This window comes from Hyperolius riggenbachi, chromosome 3 (genome assembly GCF_040937935.1).
Source record: "Hyperolius riggenbachi isolate aHypRig1 chromosome 3, aHypRig1.pri, whole genome shotgun sequence".
NCBI classification, from domain to species: Eukaryota; Metazoa; Chordata; class Amphibia; order Anura; family Hyperoliidae; genus Hyperolius; species Hyperolius riggenbachi.
The window spans coordinates 47,615,582-47,640,743 of NC_090648.1; the positions used below are offsets into that span (position 1 = coordinate 47,615,582).

A 25,162-nucleotide genomic window follows, 5' to 3' on the forward strand; every position below is an offset into this window, starting at 1 on the left:
TTATGCTCCTCGGACCTCCCCTTTAAGCTGGGACTATTAAGTTGGAATATTATAATGCAAGTTTCCATTTCAGTTACTGTATTAAGTGCAATTTTGTGCATAAGAGGCATGCAACTATGATAGAGGATCCGCAGAGAGTGATGGTGGGTGCAGCAGGGCACTTTCTGTGGTATTGTGGTAACATCATGCCTCTCTTGCACAAAATTGCACTTTTATACAATTGAAACAAAACAATTTGCACTTTGTTGATTGTTATGATAAATCGAACTTGGCAGTGCCAGCTTGCCACTGTTGTCTCTTATACCATATTCCATTGTTTCTGAAACAGAGCAGAGCAAGCCAATCAATTTGGAGGTAATAAAACCTGCCAGTAATTGATGTGCCACTGTAGTGGCGACATACACATATACAGTATTTTTGAGGCCTTTAAAAAAAAAGTTAGTTATAATACAGCTAAGTCCCCTTTATCTGGAACTCAGGCACCCAGAAGTCTCAACTAACCGGCATGCCTGAGGTGGTCAATGTACATATTTCCCCACTATCCACGTGGACCTAGAGGGGGAATAGTAATTAAAGCCGCCGGGACTTATGCAGAAGCAGGATAAGCCATATATCGGCTTTACCCTGCGCCCAAATATCTTGGCGGCCGTTTAATAGATACGTCATTATGTGACTTGCTTTGGGTCACATGTCATGCCAGCCTTGCATTGTTATGTCACTGACTGTCTTCTGAGGAGCTCACAATGTAATCCTTATAATATATAGCAAGGAAATGAGCAGCGCTACTTAAAAACAGACTAGTGCCTACCTGCAAAAGAGTGCAAGCCCCACTTGTGGGGTCGAATACACACCGAGCATACACATGACCTGTCTACCACTAGAGGAGGATGTTGGTTTCCATTAACAGCTTGCATGCAACCTATTAAGTACTCGTCCCTCCCACTGCGAAGAAGTCAATCCTCCATGGGAGGGGCCTAACACTAACTAAATCCTAACCTATGTATATGCATAGCCTGGGTGCAGCTAATAAAATAAAATCGAAAATTGAAAATTGCGCAAAAGGTGGATCAGCGCAACACCAGGCCGCCTCCGAATGGCCTCCATCAGAGATGCGCTGAGCCCCCCCAGGAACTACAAACGCACCTTGAACCCAAACAGAAGCTCTGCATATACACCAAAAGCATGGCTGTTAAGTGGGAGCAGCTTATAATAGTCTAATGGCCTACCATATTATTGTATATTTATGTAACACTTACATCTTCTGCAGTACTTTACAGACTACATAAGTATACAAACTCCAAATCATGGGGCCGTGGGCCCCAAGCTGACATTTCCTTGGTGGGCCCTCAATGCCCCAGTCTGACCCTGTTGCCAAGAAAGAACTCTCATCTGGTAATTATTTTAGAAGATAGTACCACACACTAGAGATGGCCTGAACCTCTGATTTTTGGTTCGCGAACCGAGTTCGCAAACATCTGCAAAAGTTTGGTTCGCGTAAACTTTCGCCAAACGCAATAGACTTCAATAGGGAGGCGAACTTTGAAAACTAGAAACACTTATGCTGGCCACAAAAGTGATGGAAAAGATGTTTCAAGGGCTCTAACATCTGGAGGGAGGCATGGCGGAGTGGGATACACTCCAAAAGTCCCCGGGAAAATCCGGATTGGACGCAAAGTAGTGTTTTACCCTCCCTGGTGGTATAACTCCCGCGGCTGCGCGAGGTTTTTTTTCACCTTTTTTTTTTTTTTTTTTTAGCATGTAGCTAGCCTAGCGCTAGCTACATGCTTCCCCCTCCCTGCAGCGTCCCCCCGTATCTTCCGATCGCCGCTGGCGCCGCTTGCCCATAAGGAAATCCCGTTCTGAACGGGATTACCTTGAGGGCTTCCCCCGTCGCCATGGTGACGAACGGAGTGACGTCATCGACGCCGTGTCGTCACAGGGAGTCCCGATCCACCCCATAGCTCAGCCTGCCGGCGATTGGCCAGGCTGCGCAAGGGGTATGCGGGGGGGGCCCTATTTTGCGGCGGGTAGCAGCGCATCGGCGGTGGGCAGTGGCGACCGGACCAAACACGCAGCTAGCAAAGTGCTAGCTGCGTGTTTGAAAAAAAAAATTATGCAAATCGGCCCAGCAGGGCCTGAGGAATCCTCCACGGCGGGTTACCCCGTGTCCAGCACGGGGTTACTGCTATGGAGGTTAAGGGCAGAAATCACATTGAATGCTAAATTGCAGGCCTAAAGTGCTTTAAAACATCTTGCATGTGTATACATCAATCAGGGAGTGTAATTAGAGTACTGCTTCACACTGACACACCAAACTCACTGTGTAACGCACCACAAACAGCTGTTTGCATAGTGACGGCCGTGCTGGACTGGTGCGCACCATGGCCAGAGTGCAGGCCGTGGCGGTTTTCAAGCCCATATCGTTGCCGGGCTGTGGTAGCTCAATGATAGAACAACAGTGACTGTTCAGCTGATCAAATTTGGTCTGTCCACAATGAAGCAACGACCTTATTATCTTTGGTGTGCCACCCCCCGAGACACTCATGTAGCCAGCGGTCATTGCTTCATTGTGATACGCAAGCCCCTTCACCGCGGCAAGGTAAGGTACATGTACATGTCTTTTGTTTTGTTGTTGCAGCTGCAGTGCAGGCAGAAAAATTAGGCAAGCATGTACATGCACCAGAAAAATTAGTATAGCTAAAAATTCAGAAATCCGCCTGGAGTCCTGGACCCTGTTGGTGGTGTCAGAGAAGGCAAGCGGCCTGCAGGCAGAGATGCTGTGTGGGGAGCGACTTAGTCTTGGGGCAGGCTGCCAGTCACACGGCGTGCAGGCAGAGATGCTGTGTGTGGGAACTGACTTAGTTTTCGGGCGAGCAGTAGCCCTCCAGGATCCATGCCTTGTTCATTTTGATAAAGGTGAGGTATTGAACACACACTTTTGTGACTTAGGATGACTTCTCTTCTCAGTGACAATGCCTCCAGCTGCGCAGGACAATGCCTCCAGCTTGGACAGGACACTTGAAGCAGGGCAAGACAGAAGTTGGATGGCAAATTGGGACAGCTCTGGCCACAGGTCAAGCCTGCGCACCCAGTAGTCCAAGGGTTCATTGCTGCTCACAGTGTCTACATCCACACTTAAGGCCAGGTAGTCGGCTACCTGCCAGACCAGGCTTGGTGGAGGGTGGATCCAGAAGTGCTAAGGTGAAGCATTGGACTAAAGAATGTCCGCATGTCCGAAATCACCATGAGATCGCTGGAGCGTCCTGTCCTTGCCTGCGTGGACATAGGAGAAGGATTACTGGCAGTGGTACCTTTATTGCGTTGTGCTGTGACATCAACCTTAAACGCATTGTAAAGCATAGTTGCCAGCTTGTTCTGCATGTGCTGCATCCTTTCTGCCTTCTGGTGAGTTGGTAACATGTCCGGCACTTTGTGCCTATACCGAGGGTCTGGTAGTATGGCCACCCAGTACAGCTCATTCCCCTTGAGTTTTTTATACGGGGGTCCCTCAACAGGCTGGACAGCATGAAAGACGACATCTGCACAAAGTTGGATGCAGACGTACTATCCATCTCCTCTTGCTTTTCCTCAGTGATGTCGGGTAAGTCCTCCTCCTCCCCCCAGCCACGATTAATACCACGGGAAGGTCGAGCAGCACAATCCCCCTGCGATGCCTGCTGTGGTTGTTCTTCTGCCACCGCCTCCTCCTCCTCCAAAGAAACACCTTCCTCATCATCATCCAAGTCTGACTCCTTTTCCCCACACGACTCTTCCTCCTCCTCCCCCTCTGTGCTGCCGCAGGTGTTGAGATAACATCTGATTCTAGTGTAAATTGCTCCCACAACTGTTCCTGCCATAACTGTTCCTCTTCACGCTCCTCCACAGCTTGACCCACCACTCTATGCATGGCACGCTTCAGGAAGTAAGAATATGGGATCAAGTCGCTGATGGTGCCTTCACTGCGACTCACCAGGTTGGTCACCTCCTCAAAAGGCTACATGAGCCTGCATGCATTTCGCATCAGTGTCCAGTTCGGAGGCCAGAACATCCCCATCACCCCAGATTGTGAACCTTCTACTGTAATTGTACAGGTCCTGGGTGATGGCTTTCTCCTGTTCTAGCAGGCAATAGAACATGACCAGAGTCGAATTCCAGCGAGCCGGGCTATAACATATCAAGCGTCTCACCAGCAAGTTGTTTCTCCGCTCAATGTCCGCAAAGCATACCATGGCCGTGTAAGACTGCCTGAAATGCCCACACAACTTCCTGGCCTGCTTCAGGACATCCTCTAAGCCTGGGTACTTTGACACAAATCTTTGAATGACTAGATTCAGCACATGTGCCATGCAGGGTACATGTGTCAGCTTTCCCAAATTCAACGCGGAAATGAGATTACTGCTGTTGTCACACACCACGTTGCCGATCTCCAGCTGGTGCGGGGTCAGCCACTGATCCACCTGTTTGTTAAGAGCAGCCAGGAGAGCTGGTCCAGTGTGACTCTCCGCTTTGAGGCAAGACATATCAAATATGGTGTGACATCGTCGTACCTGGCATGCAGCATAGACCCTGGGGAGATGGGGCTGTGTAGCTGGAGAGGAGATCGCAGCACCAGTAGAATTGAAGTGCCACTCAGCCAAGAAGGAGGAGGACGATGACGGCGAAGAGGATGTAGCAGGAGGAGAGGAGGTGGCAGGAGGCCTGCTTGCAAGCCGTGGAGGTATCACAAGTTTGTCCGCTGCACAGCCACGCACTTCCTGCTTGCCATCGGTCGCCAGGTTGACCCAATGGGCTGTGTAAGTTATGTACCTGCCCTGACTGTGCTTGGCAGACCAGGCATCCATGGTCAGGTGGACCCTTGACCCAATGCTGTGTGCCAGAGATGACACTACTTGCCTCTCAACTTCACGGTACAGTTTGGGTATCACCTTTTTAGAAAAATAATTGCGGCCTGGAATCTTCCACTGCATTGTCCCAATGGCCACAAATTTACAGAAGGCCTCAGAGTCCACCAGCTTGTATGGTAACAGCTGGCGAGCTAACAGTTCCACTACACCAGCTGTCAGATGCCGGGCAAGGGTGTGACTGGCAGAAATTGGCTTCTTCCGCTCAAAGATTTCCTTCACGGACACCTGGCTGCTGTGGGCAGAGGAGCAGGAATCGCTCAAGGGCAGAGGCGGAGTGGAGGAGGTTGGCTGTGAAGGTGCAAGGGAGAAAGCGGCTGTAGATGCTGCACCTGAAGGAAGAAGAGGAGAAAGAGGGTGGCTTTTCTTTTGGTGCTGATTTTGCTCAGGTGCTCTTCCCATTGCAGTTTGTGCCTTTTCTCCACGTGCCTTCGTAAGGCATTTGTCCCTACGTGAGTGTTGGACTTTCCACGGCTCAATTTTTGGAGGCAGAGAGAACAGATGGCATTGCTCCGATCTGAGGCAGACACATTAAAAAATTTCCAAACCGCTGAGCCCCCTGGGGTGATGGCACTATGGTAGCATCAGCAGCTGACGTTGAAGGGCATGTTGGCTGGCTGTACATAGGTGGAACCATGGCAATACATGGCGCCAGACACTGCCACCAGCTGTTTCTGACGACGAGCACCCCCTGCTTCTTTCAGGAGCTCGTCTCCTCCTACTCCTCTCTAACTCTCCCTCTGAACTGTCCCTTGGTCATCTTGTCTATTAGGAACTCATATGGGATCCATATCATCATAATCATCCTGTCCAGCTTTGCTTGCCTCAGACACCTCCAAAAACTGCACCAACAGCAGGTACTTCATCATCTTCCTCCTCACACATTACGTCCATATTGTCGCCGCCTAACTCAGACATATGAGCTGGTGAAACTTGCTTAGCGCCTTCATCTGGTTGTAACAATAATGGCTGCAAATCAGTTAATTCCACAAAAATTAACTCCTGCGAAGTGTCAAATGCAACAGATGTGGTGCTTGCAGTAGTGCTGGTGGCTGCTGAAGATGAGGTGTTCTGTGTTAAATAGTCAAACATGTCCTGACAATCTTGGGAGTTGATGGGACGTGCCTACTTCTGAGCACTGTACTTTGGGCCAGGGCCGCATGAAATCACATCAACACGACCTCGCACAGACCTGCCGGGTGGCCTTCCTCTGGGTCTGCCTCTACCTCTGCCTGTTTTGTCCGCTGTGTCCATATCGGGGGGGGATGAAGTGAAAGGTATGCACTGACTTGACTAATACAATATGCAGTCACACAGGTGCAGTTAACAGGTATGCACGCGGTGGTATATCACACTGCGTGCACTCACGTCGGTAGGTGGGTGCACTGAACACAACAGGTAGGTATGTGCAGTGATGAGGTGGGTGCACTGAACACAACAGGTAGGTATATGCAGTGATGGGTATTACAATGTGCACCTGACACACACAGACAGGTACTGGACAGGCACAGTGACACTGCGTGCACTCAACTCACGTAGGTAGGTGGGTGGGTGCACTGTGAACAACAGGTAGGTAGGTATATGCAGTGATGGATATTACAATGTGCACCTGTCACACACAGACAGGTACCGGACAGGCACAATGACACTGCGTGTGCTCAGCTCACATAGGTAGGTGGGTGCACTGTGAACAATAGGTAGGTAGGTACATGCAGTGATGGGTATTACAATGTGCACGTGTCACACACAGACAGGTAGCGGACAGGCACAGTGACACTGCATGTGCTCAACTCACATAGATAGGTGGATGGGTGCACTGTGAACAACAGGTAGGTAGGTATATGCAGTAATGGGTATTACAATGTGCACCTGTCACACACACAGGTAGTCACTGAATGTGCTGGGCCTGGCTGGCAGTGGCACACACACACAGTATGAATGATCAAGGCTGTCTATGCAACACAAGTGTCAGTGGGACACACAGAAAAAAAAAGTAGATCGCAAGAAGAAGATTAGCTCTCAAAAGAGCTGTTGTGGGGTGCTATTTTAGCAATAAGAATCAGCAAGGAACAAGCTAACAAGCCTACAAGAGCCTAACTAATCTTTCCCTACGAGAGTCTGCCAGCAGCAGCAGCTGTGCCTTCTCTATTTACTGCAGGCACATGAGTGAGTAAAATGGCTGGCAATGCCTGCCTTTTATTTGGGGGGAGTGGCTCCACAAGGGAGTGTAGCCTGATTGGCTACAATGTGCCTGCTGACTGTGATGTAGAGGGTGAAAGTTGACCCTAATGGTGCATTATGGGGACAAACCGAACTTCCGCAAAAGTTTGCGGTTCTCCGCGATCGCGAACATCCGGAAGTTCGCCGGCAAAACATTCGGGCCATCTCTACCACACACTGATACAGGTAGATGTACAGAAAATCCAGTCCTGTAGTGGCAAAAATAGTACATTTGGAAGGACATATTGACTTGATAAAAATGAAGGCTTTTCCTTCACACTAGACAAAGATATCTAAAACCACTTACAGTTTTCAGTGCACAGTTGTGCTTTGGTTTTGTTCAGTTCATCTTGAACTTTCTCAAAAATCTTCTCATACTCCAGAGGCACGTTCACCTCTGCCGTAATATTCACCTCCACAATCACTTCATGGTCCACAACGATGCTGCCATTTCTGCAAAGGACACACACAAAGCCATTTAATTGCAAGCAGTTACTAAATAGTGATGGCCATGTCTAGAAATGATGGAGAAGCATGAGATCAGTTTAGTCAGGTGGCAAATATGTAAGTCTCTGACTTGCTGGTCATCATGATCATGTTCTAAAGCAGTGTGTGATCAGAACCTTGCAAATCGTTCAGCCAATCAAACCAATCAAGTGCTTCTCCATGAGTTCTCCTAGACATGATCATCATTATTTCTACATAGGGATAAGCAAGCAACATTTTCTAGTTCTGTCTTGCAGTAAAATACCCCAATCTCACTTAGCTGAATTTTTGTGAAATTGACACTTCAGTTTACCTTGTGACTGCATTAGGCAAGAACAAGGTTTTTTTGTGTCATCTATTGTAAATAATACCTCTTTGATGCTACCTTCTTTTTGTGTTTGATTTTAGCTCTTATCATTGGTCAAGATACATTATTTATTGTTGGTTTCACTTCCAGTTTCAATCAAAAACTTTGATTTATGATCGTTTTGTCTCATTGAATGTTCCAGTTTCACAAAACTGATTGGCAAAATTCTCGCAGACCGACTGCATGTTCAACAAAATTCTTGCAAGCTTGCTAGTGACAGTTTTACTCATCCAGTGGCGGCTCCAGGAATTTTTTTAGGGGGTGCTATGCAGGTGCTGGACCAATTTCCGGGGCAGCCGACGACCTGCGGTGCGCTTCACGCGCCACAGCAAAACACGGGTGTGGCTACAGGCAAAAATGGGTGTGGCCATGGCCGGATGAGGGCGGAGCTAACTGTAATTTAAAGTGAACCTGAGGTGAGAGTGATATGGAGGCTGCCATATTTATTTCCCTTTAAACAATACTAGTTGCCTGGCAGCCATGCTGATCTGTTTGGCTGCAGTAGTGAACTGAATTACACCAGAAATAAGCATGCAGCTAATCTTGTCAATTCTGACAATATTGTCAGAAACACCTGACCTGCTGCATGCTTGTTCAGGGTCTATGGTTGAAAGAATTAGAGGCAGAGGACCAACATGGCAGTCAGGCAGCTGGTATTGCTTAAAAGGAGATAAATATGGCAGCCTCAATATTATTCTCACCTCGGGTTCCCTTTAAAAGTGCAACGCAAAGACAGAGGGCCCAAGTTTTGGTGACCCTTTCCCGAGAAAATTCACATAATTGTGCAGGTTTTCTCAAGTAAATACACGTAATGTGAGCAGATTTGAACAAAAAACCCGTTCAATAATTTGGCAGATCTGACCCCAATATACACAATCGTTAGCAGATCTGACCCCAATATGCACAATCGTTAGCAGATCTGACCCCAATATGCACAATCGTTAGCAGATATGACCCCAATATGCACAATCGTTAGCAGATCTGACTCCAATATGCACAATTGTTAGCAGATATGACCCCAATTCGCACAATCGTTAGCAGATATGACCCCAATATGCACAATCGTTAGCAGATATTTGCACAATCGTTAGCAGATATGACCCCAATATGCACAATTGTTAGCAGATATGACCCCAATATGCACAATACTCAGCAGTTCTGACCACAATATGCACAATCCTCAGTAGTTCTGTCCACATTATGCACGATCCTCAGTAATTTAGACCACAATATGCACAATCCTCAGTAATTCTGACCACAATATGCACAATCCTCAGCAGTTGTGACCCCAATATGCACAATCCTCAGCAGTTCTGACCACAATATGCACAATCCTCAGCTGACATGACCCCAATCAGCACCACCTGTTGAAAAAGAAAAACCCATTTACTCACCTACAGTCAGAAGACCTCCTGTCCCGACCTCCTCCTGTCCCGACCAGCTCCCACGATCCTCTTCCTTCCCAACGTCACGTGAATTCCTGCATGCAGCCTGCAGTACCCCGCACTGAGAGCAGGGCTACGGGAAAATGGCTGCCCGAAGCCCTGCACTGCACACTCAAAGTCTGCAGAGCAGGGCTTTCGGAAGCCATCTTACCGTAGCCCTGCTCTGCTGCTTCGGGCTGCCACTGTGAACTGACTCGGTGTCTCTTAGACGCCTGAAGTCAGTTCACGCCAGGGGGTGCTTGGACAATTGTAGGGGGTGCTTGAGCACCCCTTTGCACCCCCCCTGGCGCCGCCCCTGTACTCATAAATATACTTTAAATATATATATATATATATATATATATATATATATATATATATATATATATATATATATATATAATGTTTAATAACAGAAACAGCAGAAACATACAGCCTACTCTGCAGGGGCATTCCTATAATAGGGCACCAGGTGACTGACAGGGAGAGGCCAGCATTCACAAGTCAGGAACTCCCTGCACTTGGTCTATAAGACGCAGTGACTTTTTTTCACTCACTTTTGGGGGAGAAAAAGTGAGTCTTTTAGTCCAAAAAATACAGTAATTAAGAGTAATACAACAAACAAACTAACAACAAACAAAAAATAGTGCATTCAACTGAATGCATTCAATTATGTACACTGAATTAAGTAAATGAAATAAATGAATATGCAAGTTAAATAAAAAATTAGCAGCATACAATTTGTAGCATATTTAGTATTGCCAAATTATTTAAAGAGAACCCGAGGTGGGTTTGAAGAATATTATCTGCATACAGAGGCTGGATCTGCCTATACAGCCCAGCCTCTGTTGCTATCCCAAACCCCCCTAAGGTCCCCCTGCACTCTGCAATCCCTCATAAATCACAACCACGCTGCTGACAAACAGCTTGTCAGAGCTGGCTGTGTTTATCTCTATAGTGTCAGTCTGCTGCTCTCCCCGCCTCCTGCAGAACTCCAGTCCCCGCCTGCATCCCTTCCCTCCCTGCTGATTGGAGGGAAGGGACGGGGCAGGGACCAGAGCTATGCAGGAGGAGGGGGAGCAGCTGAGACTGACACTACAGATGTAAATACAGCTTCACAGCACGGCTGTGATTTATGAGGGATTGCAGAGTGCAGGGGGACCTTAGTGGGGTTTGGGATAGCAACAGAGGCTGGGCTGTATAGGCAGATCCAGCCTCTGTTTGCAGATAACATTCTTTAAACACACCTCGGGTTCTCTTTAAACCATTACATGAAGTACGTCAAGCTCTATGACAGCAAAGGCTGCAATATGTTATTCCAGTCACTAGATGGCAGCAAAACACTGCCTCAATTGATTTAGTATGTCGTACAGCTTTCACTTTCAGAGTGGTCTTTTATAATAACTTGTTGTATTTATAAAGCACCAACATATTACGCAGCGCTGGACAATAAATAGGGATACATACAGTACATTGCAACATGGGGTGACAGACAGAGAGGTAGCAAACGGTTATACAATATAGCGCAAGGTTATACATGCAATCAGGGTATAAAATGCATTTTACAGAGACCCAGCAAAACAAGCCCGAGTTAGTCCATGAGAAAGGTGTCATTGCTGGGGTAGTAAAATTAAGAAGGACACATTAAGGTAGGGGAGAAGCCCTGCCAAAGGCTTACAATCTAAAGGGAAGGGGAGCTACACATAAGGTAGGACTATGGAAAAGGTGGTTGACTGAGAGAGAGTGTGGTAGATGTGGGGTAGGCTATTTTAAAGAAATGTGTTTTGAGGGCTTGCTTGAAGGTGTTGAAGGAAGGAGCGAGTCTGAGGGAGAGTGGAAGGGAGTTCCATAGGATGGGGAAGCTCTTGAGAAGTCTTGTAAGCGTGCATGGGAAGTGGGAACGAGAAATGCAAGGGGAGGTCAGGCGGAGTTCATTGGAGGACCAGAGGGGGCGAGCAGGTAAATATCTGTTGACGAGCTCAAAAATGTAGAGACACAACTGGAAAGTATTAGTGGAAACACAAACTGGGAGTACATCTTATTTGGGCGCCGGGCAGTTGGGCACGGAGGCGAGCAGAATTACGGCTCTCCCTGCTGCTGCTAAACTCCCTGGGGTATTAAATACTATTCCTCCTCCAAGTTGTCTCAATCAAAGGAAGGTGTAATTTGGGATCCGGCAACCGCCGGAGCCACCAATTACTGTTACACGGGGCGCGTTGCATAGCATTGCTGCTATGGCTGCGCTGAAATAACCTGCTTCTGCAAATGGGAGGGTATTCTCCTAGGTATCAAAATGCACGAGATCAACATATATGATTACAATTAAGGGCATCCTCCTTACCAACTCTTTAGCCTCACTGCAGATAAATTAGATGACACTATTAAAATGCAATGAAATCTCCAACTACAAAATAAACAATGAGGCAATCTGTGTGTAAACTAGGAATGGTCCATGACAATGAGATGCAAATAATTCTGATCTGATTCAGGATTTTGCAAATTATGTATGCAAATGTATGCAGCTTGAAAATTAACTAATCAAATCCTGCTGAGGTAAAATTCAAATGGTTCATTTTTATTACCGTAACCCCAAAGCAGCAAACATAGCCAACTATGACCATTAAATAATAAATGCAGAAACAGTTACCCCGGACACCACAAAATAAACGCAATGTGGGCAACATGTCAGCAGAAAATAAACGCAATGAGGGCAACATGTCAGCAGAAAATAAACGCAATGGGCAACATGTCAGCAGAAAATAAACGCAATGGGCAACATGCCAGCAGAAAATAAACGCAATGGGCAACATGTCAGCAGAAAATAAACGCAATGTGGGCAACATGTCAGCAGAAAATAAACGCAATGAGGGCAACATGTCAGCAGAAAATAAACGCAATGGGCAACATGTCAGCACAAAATAAATGCAATGTGGGCAAACATGTCAGCAGAAAATAAACGCAATGGACAACATGTCAGCACAAAATAAACGCAATGTGGGCAACATGTCAGCAGAAAATAAACGCAATGAGGGCAACATGTCAGCAGAAAATAAACGCAATGGGCAACATGTCAGCACAAAATAAATGCAATATGGGCAGCATGTCAGTATAAAATAAACGCAATGTGGGCAACATGTCAGTACAAAATAAATGCAATGTGGGCAAACATGTCAGCACAAAATAAACGCAATGTGGGCAAACATGTCAGCAAAAAATAAATGCAATGTGGGCAAACATGTCAGCACAAAATAAATTCAATGTGGGCAAATATGTCAGCACAAAATAAACGCAATGTGGGCAAACATGTCAGCAAAAAATAAATGCAATGTGGGCAAACATGTCAGCACAAAATAAACGCAATGTGGGCAAATATGTCAGCACAAAATAAACGCAATGGGCCACATGTCAGCACAAAATAAACACAATGGGCAACATGTCAGCACAAAATAAACGCAATGTGGCTAACATGTCAGCACAAAATAAACGCAATGTGGACAACATGTCAGCACAAAATAAATGCAATGTGGGAAAACACCTCAGTACAAAATAAACGCAATGTGGGCAACATGACAGCACAAAATAAATGCAATGTATTCAGCATTTCACTTGGAAAAAAAAGCATTTACTCACCTGACAGAAGTCTTCTCTCGCTCCTGGCCGGCCTCCGGTGTGCAGCTCCCTGGACGATCTTGCTCCTGCACAGTCTCCCGCGCTGACAGGCAGATCAGGGCTACGGGAAGATGGCGCCCGAAGCCCTGTACTGGAGACACAAATAATCTCCAGTACAGGGCTTCGGCAGCCATCTTCCTGTAGCCCTGCCGGAGATTATTGTCAACTGCTGTGACTGGTGCCCGGATACTTTGTTTCTACCTACTGTTTTTCTGCCAGAGACTATGCAGGCTGGAGCGGGGCTGCGGGCAATGAACTGGCACGGCGTCTATAGACGCCACAGCCAGTTCCTGCAGATACGGTGGCGAGAGTCCCGAGGCCGGGACGTCCCGCAGCCAAAAGCGGGATGTTTCCCGGGACCTCATGCAGCCCGGGACAGCGGACCCAGAAGGCGGGACGTGTCCCGGGTAATTGCCGGACGTATGGTCACCGTACATTAGCAATATCCTAAGAATGGGAGCACACTGAGCAGAATGACATGCCTTTTTTTAGGAGCGAACTACTGAAAAATGCATGCAATTCTGCTTAGTGTGCACCCAGCCTGCAAACAATGCATACATCAAATAAAGGTGCGGAGAAATTAGGGTGCGTCTGTGACATGGAAAACTTGGGCAGTACAGTGGCGTAGTGGTTAGCGCTCTCGCCTTGCAGTGCTGGGTACCTGGTTTGAATCCCAGCCAGGTCAACCTCTGCAAGATGTTTGTATGTTCTCCCTTTGGGTTTCCTTCAGGCACTCTGGTTTCCTCCCACATCCCAAAAACATACAGATAAGTTAATTGTCTTCCCCCCAAAATTGGCCCTAGACTATGATACATGCATATGAGGGCTTGATTCACAAAGCGGTGCTAACTGTTAGCATGCCTGTGAAAACCCCCTAAACGTCTAAACAAGCTGCATGCGCGTAAAACTTTACACGCGCACTGCACAGAGCGCAGGGCACTCCACGCGAAGTGCCCATTAAAGCCTATGGGACTTAGCGCGCGCATAGGACTTTGCGAGCACAAAACATTGCGCGCTGTACTTAGCGCGCGATCTGATTGAGAAAACCGGTGCTAACCTACTTAGCACCCTGGTTAGCGTGCCTAAAGACTTTAGACGTGCTAAGTAGGTTAGCACCGCTTTGTGAATCAAGCCCTGAGTATGGTGGGGATTACATTGTGAGCCTCTCTGAGGGACAGTTAGGGAAAAGACTATATACTCTACACAGCGCTGTGTAATATGTCAGTGCTAAATAAAGTTAACAATTCTGTGCCGGCGAATGGGAAGATGCTGTCTGTCCCTGTCTCTGCTCGGCTTGCTCGCTCAGATGGCACATAAAAACGTTGATTACCATTTTTAGATAACGTTCCATGTTGTTTTCAATCCTGGTCAGCAGCGATCATGCCTGTTTCACGCCCCCTGTCTCTGCTCAGTAAGCTGCACCTATTCAGTGAGGAGACCTTGGGCAGGACTCCCTAATGCTGTCCATAGAGCGCTTCCTAGTGGCTGCAGTGGCTGCAGCTGCAGGGGGCGGGACCTGGGAGGAGAAGAAGGCGCAGGGGCCCATGGGGGAGAAGTTTCGCTTCCCTGTGCTGAGAGACTGACAACTGACTGAGAGATTTCTAGACAGGGTCTTGGGAGGAGAAGCCACAGGGGGCCCCTGGAGAGACTGACAACTTAGGGAATGGAAAGAGAAAGCTTTCTGTTTTCTGCACGATTGATCTAAGGACTGCATCTGCTCAGCCACATGATAAGGAATCATACAAAGATTTGTAGACAGTCCCTATTCAGTGTGTAGCAGGTTCGCGTGTACAGAGCCCAGCCCCCAACCTTTCTACCCCTCCCTGAGTGCTGTGTATTGTAGTGATGCTGGAGAAGTCTGCAGAGCTAGTTCTGCTCTGTCAGATGTGGAAAGAGTGAGTGTAATAGGAAGCTGAGGCTGGGAGCACACACAGTTTTCTGCACACCACCATGTGTGTCTGTAGGTGTGAAAACATACACGTTTTATCACAGAAGCTAATGTAATCGATAGAGAAAAAGCGTGCAGTGCTTCACTGCTATCAGTCTTTATCTGCATAAGGAAAACACACAAGTGTGCACTAGCCAACTGATTAACATTGGTTCTCAGTTTACCTGTGCAGAAAGTGCAGGAGAGGAGGGAGGGGGAGAGGGGGCCCCATCCAAACTTTTGCAGGGGGGGGGGGCAGTGATTTCTAGTTACACCCCTGCAATCATCCCTGCTTTAATCCCTGCTGATTAGGCTTAAAGGGAACCTAAACTGAGAAGGATATGGATTTTTCCTTTTAACCACTTCGGTACCAGAGGCTGCTGGTACGCGAAAACGCTGCATCCCGACGAATCGCCGCAATAATCCATTGCTCCCACCGGTCATGCTGCTCTCTTTGCCGTCGCTGTGATGGCAGAGCGCTGTGCGCCGGTCAGTAGCCGCTTTCATTGGCTCCTCACCCTGTCACTCAATCTAAGCCAATGGGAACGGCTTACAGGAATGACAGGGCCAGGAGCCAATGAAAATGGCTCCTGCCCGGCTCACAGTGCTCTGCCGTCTTAGAGGCGGCAGGGCAGCATATTGCGGCGCAGATCGAGCACGGACAGCGGCGGGGACGGGCGGGGGAGCGCGGTCAAAGGGACGTAGAGTTTAGTCCGGTCAGAACCGCAGCGCCACCCGCCTGCCGTAGATTTGTACTGCATCGGTCCAGAATAGGTTAAAATAATACCAGTTGCCTGACTCTCCTGCTTATCCTGTGTCTCTAATACTTTCAGCCACAGCGCCTCAACAAGCATGCAGATCAGGTGCTCTGACTGAAGTCAGACTGGATTAGCTGCATGCTTGTTTCAGGTGTGTGATTCAGCCACTACTGCAGCCAAAGAGATCAGCAGGATTGCCAGGCAACTGGTATTGTTTAAAAGTAAAAACCCATATTCCTCTCAGTTTAGGTTCCCTTTAATCAGCCTTGTTGCTGTTTAACCTGCAACCAGCACTGTACTGCCTCTATTCGTTTCCCTTCAACCATGAAGGAAAACAAATAGGGGGTTAAATAAACAAAAAGGCTGATTAACCACTTCAGGACGAGCACCCTCTGCCCCCTTAAGGACCAGAGGGTGCTGCTCCAGTAAACCGCCACTTCCCGACGAATCGCCGCTAAAATCTGCCGCTCCTGCCGGTCACGTCGCTCTGTTCCCGCCGCAGGCTGCTCTCTCTGCCGTCGCTATGACGGCACAGCACTGTGCTCCGGTCAGGAGCCGCTTTCATTGGCACCTGACCCTGTCACTCCATGTAAGCCAATGGAAACGGCTGAATGACAAGGCCAGGAGCCAATGAAAACGGCTCCTGCCCGGCTCACAGTGCTCTGCATAGAGGCGGCAGGGCAGCACATTGCGGCGGAGACAGAGCGGCGGGGACGGGCGGGGTGGCGCGGTGAATGGGACGTAGAGTTTACGTCCGGTCAGAACCGCAGCGCCCCCTGCCCGCCATAGATTTCAACTACGTCGGTCCGCAGGTAGTTAAAGAGGAACTGAAGAACTGCACCTACTGCAGGCTGGAATGCGGAAAAAGATACGTGTGGCTCGGGTCTTACAAGTCGACGGTAACTAAAGTATCTGGCGGCAGGAGAACGGAAGATCATGCAGGACCGGCGCGGAACAGGAAGGCTGCAAGGGGCTGGCAGAAGCCCCAGGTAAGTGAAACACTTAGAAACACTGTTTTAGAAAGTTCATCAGTTCCACGTTAAGCCTAATTGTGATGATCCGCTCAGCTGGCTGCACAGGCAGACAGCTGTTTGTCCATTCCTCTAGTCTGTGGGCTGCAGGTCTCTGGAACAGAGACCTGTCTTTCCATTGCAAGTTTCTGGTCTGTTCTCTTGCTGGGGAATTTGCATACATTCGTTATGCAAATCCCCTACCTGCCTTCTTTGATGACTGGCACTATAAGAGCTTTATGTTTCCCAGAATGCTTTGCTGGACATTTCCCTTCCATGCTCAGTTCCTGATGGACACTGCTGGAGTGTCAGCCATTGCTATCTAGTATAGTTAATTCCTGGGGGTTGCTTTAGGCTCCCCTTCTAGCCCAGTCAGGTTGTATTATCTGTATTGCCTGTTCTGTCTTGTCTTGCCTGTTGCCATTATCCTGTCCCAAAGGTGGTCGACAGGAAATGGTTCTGATCTCTGTTCTTGGAGTATAGCTGGTGCAGCGGTTGCTACCAGCTATCTCTTCTGTTCTGTTTCCTGGGATCGCGCTAGCTACTTTTTGCTAGCGCTGGGGATCCTTCTGTTCTGTCTTGTCTGTCGCGATTGCGCTGTCACCAGCGGCGGTTGATAGCGAATCGCTCTGTCTTGTTTAGATCGCACTAGCCGCTAGCGTTAGCGGCTGTGGATCTTTCTGATCTGTGTTCCTGCTTGGATCACACTTGCTCTGGCGGAAGAGCGGTGGATCCTTTCTGCCTAGTTCCTGTTTTTCGTGTGTCTGTCTTGTCCGCTACGCTTGCTGCAGGCTCGGTGAGGTAACCGTTAAGCAAGTGCTCGCGTCCTCTGTTTCATGTTTGTCTGTCGATGGTTAGTTAGGCGTGCTTGTCTCTATTGTGCTTATCACGTGGAGACCGCACATAACCGCGTGCACTGTTGCGAATGAGTGCGGTGTTCGCGGTTAGCTAGCGTTTATTATTTTCCGTATCTCCTTATTGTATTATTTGCTGTGCCTTTGCTACCCTCGTATTCTATTCTGATCTGCCTTGTGTCACGTCTGGCGATCGCACCTCTCGCGATCGCGTTCCTATTTCATATCTGCTGTTGTGTGTGCGCGGTCGCGGAGTGGCGACTGGATTGGCGCACACACATACAACCTATCCCTTTGCTCAATCTCATTCGCAATCGCCTCTCTTGCGATTGCGTTCTGCGCTTCGTACAATTCCTGTCTGGCACTTGTGGAGGTACAGAGGATTGGTTCCTCTGCACTCCCCAGCGCCATCTGCCGACAGGAATTTCCCTCTACAGGTGCGTAGCACCTTTTTGCTGGGTTCCTGCAAATTATACGATTGTGGAGGATTTCCGCCGTGTCAGCGCACGCGTTGTGCGCTGATCACGGAGAAAGTTCCACAATCGTTACACTAATAAACCAAAACGGGGTTATGTGGTGGATAAATAGCGGTGGTAGTGCACGGCAGAGTGAAGGTAAAATGGTTGTCAGGCAGGTAAAAAAAAAAAAAAACAGATCTGAGCGGGGCAGCAGAGCAGAGAAGGGGGAGTGACAAAGCCATGACCAGGATTTAAATAGCAGCAACACCCTGCAAGTGATTTGAAAACAACAAGGAAAGTTATTTAACCACTTAAGCCCAACTGGACGAGATTTCTCGTCCAGTTGGGCTGCGCGCACTCCCGCGGGCCCCCCCGTGCGCGCCCCCGCTGCTGGCCGCTAGCCCACCGATCAGTGAAAGGGATTATAAATCCCTTTCGCTGATCGGACCCCCCCCCCCCCGGAGAAAAGCCGACAGCGTCTCTTCAGACGCTGCGGCTTTTCTGAGCTCTGGTCTCCTTTCTTCTGCCTGGGAGCGAGATCGATCGCTCCCAGGACTTTTTGATTCTGGCCATCTTGTGGCCAAATAGCAAATTACACCTAAAAAAAAAGTTTTAAAGATAAACATATAAATATATTAAAAAAAAAACCTGTTTACCTCCCACACCAAAAAATACCCACATACAAGTTTAAATAAAAAAAAAAAAAATTACAATAAAAAAAAACAAAAAAAAAAACATAAATAGTTACCTAAGGGTCTGAACTTTTTAAATATGCATGTCAAAGGAGTATATCAATTTTGATTTAATAAATTATGGGCTTCTAAACAGCGATGGACGCAAAATGGAAAAAATGCACCTTTATTTCCAAATAAAATATTGTCGCCATACATTGTGATAGGGACATAATTTTAACGGTGAAATACCCGGGGCATATGGGCAAATACAATACGTGAGTTTTAATTATGGAGGCATGTATTATTTTAAAACTATAATGGCTGAAAACTGAGAAATAATGAATTTTTTCCATTTTTTTCTTATTCTTCCTGTTAAAATGCATTTACAGTAAAGTGGCTCTTAGCAAAATATACCACCCACAGAAAGCCTAATTGGTGGCGGAAAAAACAAGATATAGATCAATTAATTGTGATGAGTAGTGATAAAGTTATTGGCATATGAATGGGGGGTGAAAGTTGCTCGGATGTAAAAAAATGTCAACCCTTCGGGCTTAAGTGGTTAAAAACAGTAATTAACATTTTAAAGCATCGTAAAATGATATATGTCGTATGTAGCGGGTACCCAAATTTCCGCTGCGGCGCACAAAGAATGTTAAATTGTATTGAATCCTATGACGGCGTCCAATTAGTACACTTGCCGCATGCGCCCAACTTTCCTGCTTTGTCGGACAACACCCTTTTCCTCCCTGTGGTGAACAAACGCAGAAATTCTCACCTGATAGAGATGATTTTGACACCTTTGTAGCCGGGAACACCGCTGTAGACTGCATCCATCTGCATTAAGAAATGAGACTGAGTTTAGGTAATATATCTAATTAGAAAAAAAAAAGTGATACGTTAAAGGAAAACTGAGAGTTACAATTATACAGGCGAAAAGGGAGAAAATAGAATATCGTGCAAAACTCCATTTATTTCAGTAATTCAACTTAAAGGAATACTGTACTGTAGGGGGGTCGGGGGAAAATTAGTTGAACTTAGGCCTAGTGCACACTAAGCATTTTGGTAGCGTTTTCAAAAACGCTGCCGCCTGTGAAAACGCTTGGCTAATGTATCTCAACGGGATGGTGCACACCAGCGGTTTGAGGTTTTTAGCAAACCGCAAACGTGCCTCCTGCTGCACGTTTGCGGTTTGCAGAAGCGTTTCTGCCTCAATGTAAAGTATAGGAAAAGCTCAAACCGCTCAGAAAAACACTACATCAGAGCAGTTTTCCAGGCGTTTTTGTTACAGAAGCTGTTCAGTAGCAGCTTTACTGTAACAATTTATGAAATCTGCTACACAAAAAAGCTCCAAAAAAACGCTAGGCATGTTTAAAAAATCTCTCTAAACATGTCTAGAATCGCTCTAAAATCTGCTTCAAAAACCTCTAGCGTTTTGCAGATCTGCTAGAGGTTTTTGGTGTGCACTGGCCCTTACTCGGGGCTTCTAATGGTCCCCCGCAGACATCCTGTGCCTGCGCAGCCACTCACTGATGCTCCGGCCCCACCAGGGCCGGCGCTACCATAGAGGCAAAGGAGGCAGCTGCCCCAGGGCCCGAGAGCTTGTAGGGGCCCCCAGTGGCTACTCGAGGAAAAAAAATTCAAATCGACCTTATAGTTTTTGAGAAAATCGATTTTAAAGTTTCAAAGGAAAAAAAATACACATTTAAAAACCAGCCGACTTTAATGGTTAATAGCAAATCCACCTTAAATTCTAGAAAACCTAAATTTGCAGGATATGTTAAGGAGATCATTAAGAATAAGAGGAAAAAACTATTTTTCAGAAAGACCTTATAGTTTTTGAGAAAACCGATTTTAAAGTTTTGAAGGAAAAAAGTATACTTTCAAATGCGGTAAAAGTCACTTTTAGTACCTAACGGTAGTGTAACTTTACGTGTATCAAAAGAAAGAGCAATACATTTCCTGACGGGGTTTCCAGGGGGTCTATACGCAGCCGCAGCGCTTTGGCCAGGGATCGCTATACAGCCGCAATATGGCTGTATAAAGATCCTTGGCATTTTTTTCCCTATTTTCCCAATTTTTTTTTTTATGTTTAGAGTGTGGGAATTTTTGTTTTTTCAATTATGTGGGGTCCCCCCTCCTGAAACGTTTTAACCCCTTGTCCCACATGCAGGCTGGGGTAGACAGAATGTGGAGCTCCGACCGATTGGGGCTTCAAACCCTGACTATACCAGCTGCAAAAAAAGTCCCTTAATGCCAATTTTTGCTCCAGGGTATCTGTTGGGGGGGGGGGGCCCAGGTTTATTTTGCCCTGGGGCCCCATTGTTGCTTAAACCAGCCCTGGGCCCCGCCTCCGGTTCACTTCTGGAATTTCAGACTTTAAAGTCTGAAAACCACTGCGCCTTCGTTGTCGTGTACTCGCTCCCGCTGATGTCACCAGGAGTGTACTGCACAGGCACAGACCATACTGGGCTTGTGCTATACATTCCTGGTGACATCAGTGGGAGCGAGGACACGGCAACACAGGTGCAGTGGTTTTCAGACTTTAAAGTCTGAAGTTCCAGAAGTGAACCGGAGGCGGGGCCGGAGCATCTGTGAGTGGCTGCACGGGCGCAGGATGTCTGCGGGGGACCATTAGAAGCCCCGGGTAAGTTCAACTCATTTTCCCCCAACCCCCTTACAGTATTCCTTTAACCTTCTTGCCGGTTATCCTGAGCTCAGCTCGGGGTAACCTGCGCAGAAGGATTTCTCCGGCCCCGCTGGGCCGATTTTCACAAATTTTTTTTTACTGCACGCAGCTAGCCGCCGATCGCTGCCGATTCGCCGCTACCCGCCGCTACCCGCCGCTGGCAGCGATCAAACTAGGTAGGGGGATGCCGCTTGTCAGCGGCTATCATGTAGCGAGCCCTGGGCTCGCTACATGATTTAAAAAAAAAAAAAAAAAAAAAAAGTGCTGTGCCGCCCTCTTGCCGTCAGAATTAGACCGGCAAGGGGGTTAAGTTGAATTAATGAAATAAATAGAATTTTGCACAATATGCTAATTTTTCAAGTTTCACTTGTACATACCAGGGGTTTCCTCTAGCCCCCTCCAGGCAGATCACTCCCTCGCTGTCCTCCTCCACCACCGGTATCCTCTGCAATTCACCCAAAAGTCCTTCGGTCTGGGGCGTTCTGCGCATGCGTGGCCCCGGCAGTGCGCCCCCCCATAACGCGCTCCCGTGTCCACGGGAGCTGGTCTGCACATGCGCTGCTAGTAGGACTTTCGGGGCCGTACTGCAGAAGATCCAGGACGGCGTGTGAGCAATCAGCCTGGATGCGGCTGAAGGCCTCTTGCACACTGCAAGCGATTCCGATTCAGATTCCGCTTTTTAATCAGTTTTTACATCCGATTCAGATTCAGATTTGCAGTGTGCAGGGAGCAAACTGCAAATCAGAATCTGAATCGGATGTAAAAACTGATTAAAAAGCGGAATCTGAATCGGAATCGCTTGCAGTGTGCAAGAGGCCGAAGGAGGCCCCGGGTGAGTATAATTTTCGAAATCCCTCATCTCATTTATACTTTCAATTTAATCAGCTAATTCTTGACCAAAGAGATTATTGTCTCACCTGGTTAGTAAAATTGGCTGCAAAATCTTGGTATACTGCACTTGTATTGTCTTTGAATTCCTCTTTGTACACCTGGTTGGTGAAGGTCAGATTCACATTCACTGTAGTACTGACTGCACTTACTGAAAGTAGAAAGAGAGATATTTGAAAGACTTATAGCTAGTAGAGATGGCCTGAACGGTTCGCCCGCAAATGGTTCCAGGCGAACTTCCGTGGTTTGCATTCGCGGAGAATCGCAAACTTTTCCAGAAGTTTGATTCGCCCCATAGTGCATCATGAGGGTCAACTTTGACCCTCTACATCACAGTCAGCAGGCACATTGTAGCCAATCAGGCTACACTCCCTACTGGAGGCCCTCCCCCCCTTATAAAAAGCGTCAGGCATTGGACTCACTTGTCTGTCTGCAGTAATTAGAGAAGGGAGAGCTGCTGTGCAGAGACCTATAGGGAAAGCTTAGTTAGACTCTTGTAGGGTTGTTAGCTTGCTCCTTGCTTATTATTATTGCTAAAAAAGCACCCCTCAACAGCTCTTTTGAGAGCTAATCTTGTTCTTGTGATCTATTTTTTGTGTGTGTGTCAGAGCCGGATTAAGGCTAAAAGGGGCCCTAAGCAAAGTAACTGATTTGGGCCCCCCCATCATGTCGTAATAGAATCAGAAGATGCAGCTGCACAGCAATATGTCGCACACACCGGGCAGCCGAGCTACTGGTTGCTATGGGCAACAGCACGCTTTCCTCTGTGGGTGCACAATGCAGGGAATAGCAGCGGCAAAATGCAGAGTGAGAGATGAATGGCTGGGACATTTGCACTCAGGGGCTGGGGCACCCCTGTGAAGAGGGCGCCAGATATCACAGCAGCAGCACTTTCCCCCTGCATCTCCAGCCTGGCAATAGCAGAAAGCTCTGGACACCGCCAAACCGGAAGCCGTTCCCCAGACAGAATTACATAACCACTCCCACCACCGAACAACCAATTTCCTCCCAAACTAGACAGCCACCATGCAGCCTCCATCCCAGTGAATACGATAGTCCAGCAGAGAAGGCAGCCGCAGTGGGGGAGAATGACAGCACCAGATGAATCACATTCACCTATTGCGATCCAAGCAATAGAGGTCCCGTCATCTGGAGCCCATCTGTCTCCTCTAGAGTGCTGCCGCTCTGTTACTACTACTATTACTACTTCCTACTTCATGTCTGATCTGAGAATCAGGAAGTTCAGAGCGAGCGGCTGCACTGTAGAAGAGACAGATGGGTTTCAGATGACGGGATCTCTATTGCTTGGATCATGGATAGGTGAGTCAGCGTTTGCCATCTGCTGCTATCATTCTTGCTGCAGCTGTGGTTCTCTGTGGGAAGGGAGGGTGGAGTGGGCAGCGGCAGAGCGCACAGTAGCAGGAGGGGGACCTAGGAGGAGAGCCTGGCTCTGAAGACAATCAGCAGCGCACGGCATCATTTGACAAGACAAGACAAATAACATTTATATCGCACTTTTCTCCTGGTGGACTCAAAGCGCCAGAGCTGCAGCCACTAGGACGCGCCCTATAGGCAGTAGCAGTGTTAGAGAGACTTGCCTACGGTCTCCTACTGAATAGGTGCTGGCTTACTGAACAGGCAGAGCTGAGATTCGAACCCTGGTCTCCTGTGTCAGCGGCAGAGCCCTTAAAGGGACTCCAAGCAGTGCCTGTGGATATGCCTTTAAGCATACCCACAACTAATTCATTACATCCTCACACCTACCAGCATGATGTTTGTAATTATATCCCCCTGGGTTCCTTATATTTCATTGCATTGTGCTGAATCGAGCTGCCAACTTTGGAGAAAAGTCGTCCTGTGGCCGTGATTTCGATCGTGAAAATATCAAAAACTAAAAGGCATAGAGCAGCCGTTTGTATATCATTGGAAAGAGGAGAAAAAGAGCTTTAAAATGATATGCATCTTTCCATAGTTACTGCACTGCTCAGAGTCCCTTTAACCATTATACCATCCAGCCACCGCTGACTTTGGAGTAAAGTCGTCCTGTGGCCGCGGCTTCGATCGCGAAAATATCAAAAACTAAAAGGCATAGAGCAGCTGTTTGTATATCATTGGAAAGAGGAGAAAGAGAGCTTTAAAATGATATGAATCTTTCCATAGTTACTGCACTGCTCAGAGTCCCTTTAACCATTATACCTTCCAGCCACCGCTGACTTTGGAGAAAAGTCGTCCTGTGGCCGCGATTTCAATCGCGAAAATATCGAAAACTAAAAGGCATAGAGCAGCCGTTTAGATATCATTGGAAAGAGGAGAAAGAGAGCTTTAAAATGATATGCATCTTTCCATAGTTACTGCACTGCTCAGAGTCCCTTTAACCATTATACCATCCAGCCACCGCTGACTTTGGAGAAAAGTCGTCCTGTGGCCGCGATTTCGATCGCGAAAATATCGAAAACTAAAAGGCATAGAGCAGCTGTTTGTATATCATTGGAAAGAGGAGAAAGAGAGCTTTAAAATGATATGAATCTTTCCATAGTTACTGCACTGCTCAGAGCCCCTTTAACCATTATACCTTCCAGCCACCGCTGACTTTGGAGAAAAGTCGTCCTGTGGCCGTAATTTCAATCGCGAAAATATCGAAAACTAAAAGGCATAGAGCAGCCGTTTAAATATCATTGGAAAGAGGAGAAAGAGAGCTTTAAAATGATATGCATCTTTCCATAGTTACTGCACTGCTCAGAGTCCCTTTAACCATTATACCATCCAACCACCGCTGACAGGATGGCAAGGGCTGGTTTATGTGCTAATGGGGCCCCTTTGACTCTGAATGGGGCCCCAAG

The 25,162-nt window shown here is 47.5% G+C and overlaps 2 protein-coding genes across 2 annotated transcripts in view; both read right to left on the minus strand.

Moving 5' to 3' along the window:
- The window catches only part of LOC137560950 (mucin-3A-like), a 99,151-nt gene that overhangs the window by 56,257 nt on the left and 17,732 nt on the right, over positions 1-25,162 (minus strand). Inside the window, exons 3-5 of the mRNA XM_068272138.1 lie at positions 22,352-22,473; positions 19,524-19,582; positions 7,429-7,574 (exon numbers count right to left, since the gene is read on the minus strand). Of these exons, the coding sequence (XP_068128239.1) occupies positions 7,429-7,574; positions 19,524-19,582 (205 nt within the window). The 5' untranslated portion in view covers positions 22,352-22,473. The remainder of the gene's footprint in view (positions 1-7,428; positions 7,575-19,523; positions 19,583-22,351; positions 22,474-25,162) is intronic.
- LOC137562085 (pneumococcal serine-rich repeat protein-like) overlaps positions 22,340-25,162 on the minus strand; it is a 45,279-nt gene continuing 42,456 nt past the window's right edge. The window contains exon 6 of the mRNA XM_068273422.1: positions 22,340-22,473. Coding sequence (XP_068129523.1) covers positions 22,340-22,473 — 134 coding nt within the window. The remainder of the gene's footprint in view (positions 22,474-25,162) is intronic.